At 36.2% G+C, this 12,643-nt stretch overlaps 1 protein-coding gene across 1 annotated transcript; it reads left to right on the top strand.

The window, feature by feature from the left end:
* Positions 1-522: 522 nt before the first annotated feature.
* On the top strand, positions 523-3,913 carry LOC149833153 (probably inactive leucine-rich repeat receptor-like protein kinase At3g28040). Its single transcript, XM_090014947.1, has 2 exons — positions 523-2,229; positions 2,314-3,913. Exons 1-2 carry the CDS (start codon positions 683-685, stop codon positions 3,785-3,787), a joined length of 3,021 nt encoding a protein of 1,006 aa, XP_089871073.1. The 5' UTR covers positions 523-682; the 3' UTR covers positions 3,788-3,913.
* Positions 3,914-12,643: the final 8,730 nt, after the last annotated feature.

The following is a 12,643-nucleotide window of genomic DNA, read 5'->3' as shown; positions in this document are numbered from 1 at the left end:
GTATATATTTTTCATTCATCCTTTTTTATATATATTTTATGCATTCTTTCCTTTTATATATTACATAAAATATATATTATCTATAACAATATATATATATATATATATATATTATCCATAGGAGTACTATCAAGACCAGCCAAGCTGAACACCTTGTGTTCGGGCCTGACTCGTTTAAGCTAAACGAGTTGCTCGGGGCTCGGCTGGCCAACTATACGAGCCGATCACTAACGAGTTCATGACGATCAGACATTTTTTTCCTCCAAAGAAAAAAAGAAACGATGTAAAACTCGTGAACAAAATAAAAAATTATCAAATCAATCTCAAGCTTGGATGAAGCTATTTTTTTTTTTTAAGAAAAAATTAACTGCCAACCAAGGCAAGGGTAGTATCGACAATAAGCAAGAAGTTCACGTGCGGTCTCTCTCTTACCGTTTCGCGGGAACAAAAAAAAAAACACTCGAAATAGTCCAAAAATAAAGATGTTAAAAACTAAAGGGGAAAAGAACATTTGAATGCTGCAACGGTCAATTGGCAACCAGTGAGACATCTCACAGCCGCGTCTCTCTCTCTCTCTCTCTCTCTCTCTCTCTCTCTCTCTCTCTCTCTCTCTCTCTCTCTCTCTCTCTCTGCTCGCTAATGGAAGACACAGAGAGGAGGTCCTAAAGAGTAAGAGAAGACAATGAAGAGCATCTCAAGAAGCATCCTTTCATGGCTTCTGCTGCTGGTCCTCCTTCCTCTCTCTGTTTGCACAGCAGCAGACGTCTCTCTGCAACTCAACGACGACGTCCTCGGCCTCATCGTCCTCAAATCGGGACTCCATGATCCCAACTCCTCGCTGAGTTCCTGGAACGAGGACGACGACACGCCATGCTCTTGGAGGTTCGTAAAATGCGACCCCAAGAACGGTCTCGTCTCCGAAATCGCACTCGACGGGCTCGGCCTGTCGGGAAAGATCGGAAGAGGGCTGGAGAAATTGCAGAACCTTCAGGTCCTATCCCTTTCCCGAAACGATTTCGAGGGGAATCTCGGCCCCGAATTGTCTCGGATAGATAGTCTCAAGAGCCTCAATTTGAGCTATAATCGCTTCACGGGCTCGATCCCGGCCGGTTACGGGGCGATGAGGACGATCAGGATGCTGGATCTCTCAGAGAATCTGTTTTCGGGACCGTTCCCTGGTCACCTCTTTGAGAATTGCACGACGATTCGGTTCGTGTCGGTGGGGGGCAACCTTTTCGCCGGAAGGTTGCCGGAGACGCTGAAGAGGTGTGTGGTTTTGGGTGGTCTAAATGTCTCTGGGAATCGTCTCTCTGGTTCCCCTGAGTTTGTTGGTGGGCTGTGGATGATGAAGAGACTGAGGATGCTTGATCTTTCTAGCAATGGTTTCAGCGGCCCCATTCCGGTTGGGTTATCGGGTTTGCATAATCTTAAGGAGCTCTATTTGCAGAAGAATCAGTTCTCAGGGCCGTTGCCATTTGATGTTGGGTTATGCATTCATTTGATTCGTATGGATTTGAGCAGTAATCTGTTTACTGGGGGGATACCCAATTCATTCCAAAGGCTTAGTTCTCTGTCGTATATCAATTTATCTAAGAACAAGCTAAATGGTGGGATACCAACATGGGTAGGCAGCCTTAGCAGCCTTGAGCACTTGGATTTTTCAGGCAATTATATGAATGGCAGCCTGCCTTCTTCATTGGGTGACCTGAAACTATTGCGGCATCTTTATCTTTCCCAAAACAGGTTCTCCGGTGAGATTCCAGACAGGATTATCGACTGTACCAGGCTCTCGGAATTGAACTTGAGGGATAATGATTTCAATGGGCGCATTCCTCCTGGTCTGTTTGAGCTTGGGCTGGAGATGGTCGATCTATCATCCAATGACATCTCTGGTTCAATTCCATCCGGCTCCACTCGGTTGTTTGAGTGTCTTTGCGTATTAGACCTGTCAAACAACAATTTGACAGGCGAGATTCCTCTTGAGATGAGTTTCTGCTTCAACATGAAGTACCTGAATCTGTCATGGAACAATTTGCAATCGAGGTTGCCTCTGGAATTTGGAGATTTGAAGTCTCTTTCTCAACTGGATCTTCGTTACAGTGGAATATATGGCTCGATTCCGAGCGAGTTATGCAATGCCACTGCTTTAACAGTCCTTCAACTGGATGGAAATTCCTTGACCGATCATATTCCAAAAGAGATCGGAAATTGTTCGTCCTTAACTTATCTGTAAGTTTACCTATGTTGTTTCATCTTTGTTTTCTATTTGGTAGGAATGTGAGAATGAGGTCACTTGAATTCTTGTGCTTTCAGGAGCCTATCTCACAACAACTTAGATGGGGTCGTTCCAGTGGAGTTATCAAAGCTGAGAAGGCTTATGATACTGAACTTAGCCTTCAACAATCTGAGTGGTGGAATTCCAGACCAACTTGGAAGTTTGGACAATCTGTTGGTAGTGAATCTTTCTTATAACAAGCTCATAGGGAAGCTCCCAAAGGGGAGGGTATTTCAAAACTTAGATCAGAGTGCATTGGAAGGAAATCTTGGCCTTTGTTCACCAAAATTGTCACAGAGATGTCAAATGAATGTCCCTAAACCGTTAGCTCTAAACCCAGGAGAATACAACAAAGGCAATGGCAACACAGTTTCACAACCTAGTTCTCAGAGATTCAAACATAGAAAGTTCCTCACTGTTTCAGCCGTTATTGCAATATGTGCTGCTGTGATTATAGCTGTGGGGGTTGTGATGGTGACCTTGCTGAACCTCACAGCTCGGAAAAAGATTGAATTAATGCAGTCTGCATCAGAAAGTCTCTGTTCAAGTACCCCAAAGTCTCGCCCGGCCATGGGTAAGCTAGTTTTGTTCAGCTCTGCTACTGATTCAAGGTCAGAAGATTGGGTGAACAATGCTCAGTCTTTGTTGAACAAAGCCTCTGAGATAGGAAAGGGTGTCTTTGGAACAGTTTACAGGGCTTCTGTCACAGAGGGGAGGATTGTTGCCATTAAAAAGCTTATAACATCAAACATTGTACAGTCTCAAGATGATTTTGATAGAGAGGTTCAGATCCTAGGCAAGGTAAGGCACCCAAATTTGATAAGTCTCAAAGGGTACTACTGGACTCCTCAACTGCAGCTCTTGATCTCTGAGTATGCTGCCAATGGAAGTTTGCATGACAGACTCCATGAGAATTCTGCATCCGGATTTCCTCCGCTTTCATGGGCGCAGCGCTTTAAGATTGCTCTGGGAACAGCTAAAGGCCTAGCTCACCTTCACCAATCATATCGACCACTGATTATACATTACAACATCAAACCAAGCAACATATTGCTTGATGAGAATCTCAATCCAAAAATTTCTGACTTTGGTTTGGCAAGGCTTCTTCCGAAGCTTGACCAGCACATTCTGGGCAGTAGGTTTCAGAGTGCACTAGGATACGTTGCACCTGAATTAGCATGTCAGAGCTTAAGAATTAATGAGAAATGCGATATTTATGGATATGGGATACTTGTACTTGAGCTTGTAACGGGACGAAGGCCGGTAGAATACGGGGAAGATGATGTCGTGATCTTGTGTGATTATGTGAAGACTTTAATTGAGCAAGGTAATGCACTACAGTGTGTGGATCCCAGCATGAAGGAGTGCCCAGAGGAGGAGGTTTTGCCGGTACTGAAGTTGGGTTTGGTATGCACGTCTCAAATACCTTCAAGCAGGCCTTCCATGGCAGAAGTGGTGCAGATATTGCAAGTTATCAAGACTCCAGTTCTGGAGAGGATGGAGGCATTCTGAGATACTCAAGAGTGACCATATTCTACACCACTGAAATCTCTGTGCTATTATCTGTCTTATCTGATATTCACCCTTATGTTAACGCAATGTGTTTAATATCCATATCATTTGTTTCTTCTTGTTTTTCTTCTCTGTCCTTTTGGTTTGTGATCTATGATGCCTCTTCTTTGATTGTTTCCATTTCTCCTAGAGTCAGAATGATGCTAACATGGTGTACCATAGAAGATGAGTTCTACTCTGACAAACACTTTTCCACCAAGCTCCTTCTGCTTGATTGTCTGCTAAAGCTTAGAAGACAAGCCCCAACATGTTAAAAGTTAAGCCTTGAGTTTTAAATTTGCCGTGACTATATCCCAATAACCCTTTTTAGTCATTTCAAGCTTTAATTCTGTACTCATCTTTTCTGTGGTTCCTGTGAATATATTACATTGTGGGTTTCTCCATTATGGTGGATGGGAGAAGGCCAAGAACAATACTGTTAGTGGATAGACTTTGTGGCATCAGAGTGGGATACCAAATTGTGGATGAGAAATACAGGTTTCTATTCCCAAGACCACAATTAATCTATTGAGCATATCAAAGCTTGGAATTTCAGCCTGGAGAGGAGTGCCCCGGGTGGAAAGAGCCAAATTGTCTGGTCAGTTAGAAGAGCATCATTAGCAGTGAATGACACCTGTGGTTCTCCAATTCCATGCTCTCATTTCTTGGTTTTCTACTTTTATTTTATTACTCGAGTAGCCATTTGTAGATAAAGCGCCCTCACATGTTTTTTCATGCTTTTCTTTTCAATTAAATAATGATTTATAAATTCATGCAAGATAAAGCATGCTTGATGTTTGATAAATAAACCTGTTTTTGACATCCAAATGCTAGCTAAAAAAATTATCCTTTGATCATGCTACCAAGAGAGAGAGAGAGAGAGAGAGAGAGAGAGAGAGAGAGAGAGAGAGAGAGAGAGAGGTTCCTAAACCATCATAAACAACTTTAAAGGACAAAGTATTTAAGATAATTGATTTCCTAGCAGGGGTCCCATCAAGATTCAAACCCAATTGGATAATTTTTACATGTCAAAGTTGAACTCACTAAGATCAGGGAGTTATTCCGATTTAGGTTCTGATTCGCTTGGAGAGTCCTCCAGTACAAAATTCGTTCAAGACAATCTAAATTCATTTGGGTAAGGCTTCTCTGTCGCCTGATCCGGACTGAATTCGATGCTTTTTGCATCTGTAAGCCTATTTGAGACCATAACAAGTTTAAAAGCTTCAAAATAATGTCAGCTAAAAATTCTCGTGAGAAATTGAAACTCTTTTGTTTGTGTCGTTGCAAGAAATTGACAAAAATAAATAAAAGTTTAAATTTTACAACCATCATGCATATGGTATGCAGACTGTTACCTTGGCTTTGATGAATTCTGTTCTCAAAGTTAGAGATGACGGTTATGATGCTTTTTTATCCATGAGAGTGCACATGAATTGAATTTTGTTTTTTGCAGCATGGACAACTTTGTATAAGTTGGGCCTTGAAGAAGAGATGAGGTTTCAATAGGGTATTGGAAGAAGAGATGAGGTTTCATTAGGGTATTGGAAGACCACACTATTATGATCTTTGGATGCCAAATTGCTTAGTTATACAATGATACATTATTTGTAGGGTGTTATGTATATGATACATTATTTGGACGGTCTCGATAATGAAGAAAGCCACCTTCAAGAGGTAACATAAAAATACAATGACAAGAACCATGAAGACATCACAAAGTATACCAAAACAACCATGAAAAAAAAAACTTTATAGCTGGTTGCTGCCACGTCTAAAACAATGAAAATTTTCAGGAGAAAATATCTTCACCTTTTGTTTGTAAAACGGAGTATGAAATAGTTGGAAAGTAAACGAGGGCAGTTCGTGCAAGTCGCCATGTGATGATGACGTTGCAAGTTCGAACCCGGTATGGGTGGTTGAATAACTGCCTGATTTTATAGCCACCAGCAGGACCTGTATACGGGAAAAAAGGGGACCTTAATTTCCCAGCTTGATCATTAAAAAAAAAGGCTGGAATGTGAAGTTTGAATTCTGTGATCATGGCTGAAAGAAACGAAATTTAAGAGAATGAGAGGAAATTAGTGGGTTACCAAAAAAAAACTGTAATTCTTCCCTGCAATGAAAATTTTCTCTGACGTCATATTTTCCGGTGAGATCACAGTGTTTTTCAATTTATCCTGATTCTAGCAGAGGCTCTCAGAGCTTTTGCTGCTGATCAAAACATCTTCTATCATGATAAACATCATTAATATTTGAGATGGTATTTGCTACAAATATTTGTAGGTACAAATATTTGTAGAGCACAGGTTGTTTTAATCTAATAGGGCTTCATAGATGGATTCAGCATGTTGAAAACAGTAGGGATCAGATTTTGAATCTTTGGCTTTTTATCCCAAAAAAAGCTTTATGACCCAAGAAAGTTTTGCACATTGGAAGCTGTTGATTTTTGCAGTCTTATAAAAACCTGCCTGCATATTGTAATTAGATGATTTAAGCCCAATTCCTACTAAAAAAGACATGTAGATCAGGTATGTGAAGTTGGTTTCTTGAAAAGAACCAAAATATGAAAAAATAATAAAAAGAGTTGCAATTATACTTGCAACCGCTTGAAGCAAATATTATATCTATCTTTTTTTAGAAGAAAGGAAGTCTATCCCTCCATATTTCTCACTAGTAAGCAATATAAAAATAGAAAATCGAACTGCACAACAAAAATGACATGTTTCTCAAAATGGCCTATAATTTCTAAAATTTGTCCCATGTCCAAATTCGTAATTGTCTGAGACCTTTTTACCCTTCGCAAGAGCGAACCTTTCAAAGTTTGCGCGATATATCAATACACTCTTCGGGTATTGCAAACTCTCATTAAAAGGTAGATTCACATTTTTTTTTTAGACCTCATGATATGCACATGACCAAATTTGTGAACTTCATATAATTGAAACATTTTGTAACATCAAAAACATTTTATTAAAATCACATATATATAGTACAATATTCACATAACTAAATTCACAAATGTCCTGTAACTGAAACTTGCCATAACATCCCAAATATTTCACTAAATTTTTTTATATAAACTAAGTTCGCATAACCAAATTTGTGAACTTTCTGCAACTTAAATATGTCGTAACTTCCCAAATATTCAAATAAATTCACGTATATAGTGCTAAGTTCACATAACACCATACAGATCTCCTTTGATAATTGATCCTCAAGGAAATCCACAAATATGGGGCAATATGCGCAAATATTTGGCATGCAAATTTTTAGTTATTCGCATGCTTGTTGAATCATATATAAAGTCATGTTTTTGCATTTTGTTTTTGTTTTTTTTTTTCTGTATAGAACCCTAACATTTTTTCTCTATAACCTCAACATTTTTTTCTCTCCTTTCGGCGATTCTCGTAAAAATTTTTGTTGTATTATAATGAGGTTGTGGTATCTTTCTCATTAACTTCCCCAGTTAGGTCGAAAGGTGAGTTCTATAAAAATAAAACTATATGTGCATAACGTTTTATTTCATTCTGAACTTTTTTCTTTTTTTTAGATATAAGCATTTAATAGTTCCATGCATATTTGTGTTTAGTTGTTGATTACAATGTTTTTGTATATTTTTTTGTTTTATTTAATATTTGCTATTAGATTTATCATTTAGGGTTTACTATATTTAGATTTTTTTCATAGATATATATTTGTTTAGGTTGTAGATGATTTATGTTTTTTGTTTATCCTTTATTTAATATTTGATGTTTTTGTTTTTGTGTAATGAGGCTAGGGTTTACTATGCACAAGCATTGATTAGAAGTTAAGGGATTATTATGGGTAATTATTTTTTAGAATGGTTGTTGTATGTAGTTATGTTAATTGAATGTATAACGTGTATATAGATAACCTCTTCTCACATGCTATTTTCATTAGATGAATACTATATTGTATAGTTGGTATAAGTAGTTAATGATAACCTCTAAAAGAGTTAAAATATACTATCGTAACACTGATCACCTTACTTGAAGATCTATAGTGGTCTTAAAAAACAGTAGCTATAAGGAATTTATAGCTTTGATGTCTCGTAAAATCGGATATATGAAAGAGTCAATGATCATCCGGTATAGTTGTTCTCCAAACATACATAGCCAACATATATGGTTAAATTTCATTGGATGATGATCATGTAGAATCAATGTTAGTATAGTGACATTTACTTAATTGCTCGCAAAGCTAAAGAAGAAGTTGTTGCTTGCGAGGTTAAATAAGAAGCAATAGGAAGTAAAGTAAAGAAACAATTGATGAATGAAATGATGAGAATCATGTGGAGAATGTGCATCTATATCAAGCATCACCTATTGAGCTTAGTACCTTGGCAAACATCTAACTGTCTCAAATAGTGAACGATATTGATGTCCCAAACCTATTAGGAATATAAATATTTGACATGCAAACAATGAAGTTCCATGAACAATTGATATTATACATTATCAGATATTCACTGTAGAAGATGTAGAACCACGTGGGCAAACTAGTGTCAGTGATCTTCATCGCAATAATATGGATGACATCCAGCCTTCCAGGGCAGATGACAAGGCTAAGTACAAATTGATGGACTTTGTAATTTATGCTTGCAAAGTAGGTGTGATGATGAATGTGATACTTCTATGATTAATCTTGAAACTTGAAAATGCGGAAATATTGCATACATTGAAGCAAATGAAGTGATAGATATATGATAAATTTTGGTTTAGTTTGTACTATAAAATAATCAATTAGTAGTAGCAGCAATAACGTAAATAGTAGAGAATCATATGATATCGATGATGATGAATATACCACATTTGCTAAGCCAAACTTGAAACAATAGGAGAGAACTAAGACACTGATGACATTAGATAAATAATGATGGGTAAAAATGATGCACAAATGGCAATTGGGAAGGCAAACTCTTGGTATGTTGTGTAAGCTATATGAACATTTATTGGATAATAAAACTGTTTTATGTTTTTATACTAATAAGATGTAGTTGAATATGTTATCGTTCATTAGGTTCTCATAAAATGAAGAGAATCTGAAAATCATTGAAGCAGAGGCATCTCAGTTGTATGAGAAGTTGTGTAACAAAAAACTAAATGATTGTGAACATTTTCAATGGCTAACAACATGTTCAAATGATCAAGAGATTTTTTCGATAAAAGGTTTGATGATATTAAGCATTATCGCAAGTTTTTGAAAGATAATGTCATCATGAATAACTATAAAGCAAAATTCATGAAGAATTGTAATCACAGAGTCACTGTCGTATGCACAAGAAAGAACTTACAGAGTATGGTTGATTGCCCCTTGAAGATCAATTGCACAAAGATGGGTGAAGCATCGTTCTTTCAAGTGAAGAATTATGAAAGTGACCATACATGTGATAGATCATTGGGCAACCTTGTAGTGAAAAAATTGTCTTACAAGTGAATTTGAGGTGTTATTCATAAATGAATGTACAATAACACGAATATGACTTTAAGAGAAATCATGAATGACATCAATCACAAGGAAGGTGTGGAGGTTATAAACAAGTATAGGATGGACGGGAATGAACGAGGGAGGCACTTTATAATTCATTCGAAGTATCCTTCAAGATGTTTTTTGCCTATTTGGATCATTTGATAAAGACTAACCGAGGATCGCTAGGGTACATTGAGATCAGTAGGAGAGATCTATTTAAGTATTTGTTATTATCATTTCGTCCATATATCGATGGTTTTTTAAAGAATGTCCTCAAGTTCTTACGGTAGATGGCATATTCTTAAAGAGAAGATATATATGTATATTGTTGTTGACCCATAGTATTGATCTTTATGGTAAAATATTTTTCTTCCCTCTTTAGATGCTTCAGGTATGAGAGATGAGAATTTGTCTATCTTGCAAACCTTTTTTGAAGCTTTAGCCTTAAATTTAGGGAATGTTGAAAGTCTCGCTGAAAGTGATAGATGATGCGAGTTTAAGCGTTGATTTTTGGGTCTCAACTTTGTAATGCTGCATTTTCTGTGAAAAATGTATGTCACTCAGACTAGTGTCTATGGAGTAGGATCCCTCTTTACCCACTTGTCGAGTCTGGTTGATACTTCAAGGTAGAAAGCATCACTCAGTTTGTAATATTTTCTCTTTGGCTTTTATTGTGTTCCAACAATAGCTGATGGTGTGGGTGTGGCCCCTCTGAGACATTTTTTTCAATCATCATTTGTAATAAACAAATTCAAAATTTTCTATAATAACAAATTAGATAATATATGTGGTGGGCAATAGACGAAGAATAGGCTATTAAAAACATTACAAAAACCAATAGAATAAGCTATTAATAATAAAAAAAACTAAAAAATGATGCAAGTGTTTCTTACTCATGTTTATAATGCATGATACACAATAAATAATTAAATTCGAGGATAGAGGCATATATAGGTAATCAGGCGGGTAATAGAAACAGGGAATAGGTTATTAAAAAAGCATTACAAAAAACAAAACAAAAAAATATGCTATTGACAATGCAAAAAAAACTTAAAAATGATGCAAGTGTTCCCTACTCATGTTTATAATATAAGATACATAATAGATAAACAATCAAATTCAAGAATAGAGATATACCAATCGTTAAGAAAACAAAGCGACAAAGAGACACTCACATGCAAATTTTTTAAACAAAAAAAAAGATTATGCTAATGAATATGCACAGATAACTTGAAAATCATGCAAAGTAATTGACTCATGCCAATGTTTCAAAAAAATAATTAATTCACGATGGTGTTTCAAAAAATAATTGATTTAGGCGTTAAAGATGTGCTTGACAAAAAACTCACTATTGATGATTCTTAAAAACTCGGTATCGTCGATGAAGTGTCGTCAATAAAGCAACGTCGATGATTCGCTGAAAATAGTCACCAAAATTTTTTGTGGGGAAAAGAACGTTGGGGACCACAACAAAACCCTAGTTTATGCGAAAATGGCCTTGGGCTGCATAGAAGGGGTTTTAAAAAGGAAATGTCCCATTTAATGCTTGCACAAAATTTCACATGAGGAAATTCCACAAAGTCCTTCCTTCTCACATTTGCGAAATTCTGCAAAGTCCACAAATTAGTAAGGAATTTTGCATATACATAGCACAATCGCAATCCAAACATGAAACTCGTGCAATATATGCGAATTTAGTGAAATATTTATGATATTATGATTTTAGTTATAGGAAGTTCGTGAATTTGGTTATGCGAACTTCATACTATATATACGAATTTAGTAAAATATTTGTAATGTTATGATTTCAGTTACAAGAAGTTCACAAATTTAGTTATGTGAATTTAGTAAAATATTTGCGATGTTACAACAGGTTTCAATTATAGGAAATTTATGAATTTAGTTATGCGAACTTTATACTATATGTACAAATTTAGTTAAATATTTGTAATGTTACAACATGTTTCAGTTATAGAAAGTTCATAAATTTAGTTATGTGAGCTTTGTACTATATATACAAATTTAGTAAAATATTTGTAATGTTACGATAGGTTTCAGTTACAAGAAGTTCACGAATTTAGTCATGCAAACTTTGTACTATATATATGAATTTAGTAAAATATTTGTGATGTTACAATAAGTTTCAATTACAGAAAGTTTATGAATATAGTTATTCGAACTTCGTACTATGTATGCAAATTTAGTGAAATATTTATGATGTTACGACAAGTTTCAGTTATAAGAAGTTCATAAATTTAGTTATAAAATCTTTGCACTATATATGTGAATTTAGTAAAATATTTGTGATGTTAGGACACGTTTCAATTACAAGTTCACAATTTGGTCATGCAAACTTAGTACTATTGGTATGCAAATTTAGTAAAATATTTTTTATGTTACGAAAGGTTTTAGTTACACGAAGTTCACAAATTTGGTCATGCGAACATCGTGTGGTCCACAAAAAGTATGTGAATATACCTTTTAGTAAGAGTTTGTGATACCCAAAAAGTGTACCCATATATCATGTCAACTTCAATATGTTTGCTCATGTGAAAGGTAAAAAGATCCTAAAAAAATTGAACATTTGTGTATTTAGACATAGGACAAATTTTAAAAATTGTAAGGCATTTTAGAAAATGTCATATAAAAATCAAGTGCCAATATGCTTAAAATAACCTTACCATACATATCATACACCACCACACACAAATAGCTTGGGCGATAATGGACATAATAATGTCTCGAAAAAAAGAAAAAAAAGGTGTGCAACTGAAATCCACTGCTATCTAGGGAGCAGATCAGGTGATCTGTTAAATCACTTTAAAAAGGTGATTTGGCATCTTCACCGTCCATTGCTTCATCATGGTCCTTGTGTACATTGTGGATGCGAGGATGCCAAATCACTTTTATCACTCGATAGGCTCTCCAAAAATGAGAACTATATTTTTATAATTTGTAAGAGAACTCTCATTTGCCCCATTTCTCACGTGCAAGGAAACGTGATAAAGAATTCCTTGTGATTCTAAATCACAATAGGGGTCATTTTACTCACTTTTCATATGATTGGAAATCACAGTCTGCCCCGTGGGTTCCAAATCACATGAGATACAAGCAAACATGCCTCACAAGTGCACCAAAGAGGCCTGCATCAGGAAGCAAAGAGGCACAAATCTTGCAAGCCCAGCAAGACCAAGCCGAATAAAACCAAATAGCCGGATAAAACCAAATACAATGATATGGATCGCATCAAGGTTAGGCCCAACTTTGATCCTCATCTCCCATAGCAGACCCAGACCCATCAGTTTCAGTTATCATTTTCACACAAAT

This window comes from Nuphar pumila, chromosome 7 (genome assembly GCF_984573655.1).
Source record: "Nuphar pumila chromosome 7, dmNupPumi1.hap1.1, whole genome shotgun sequence".
In the NCBI taxonomy this organism is placed as follows: Eukaryota; Viridiplantae; Streptophyta; class Magnoliopsida; order Nymphaeales; family Nymphaeaceae; genus Nuphar; species Nuphar pumila.
Note: the sequence above shows the minus strand (reverse complement) of the source record. Positions and strands in the feature narration are given on the sequence as shown.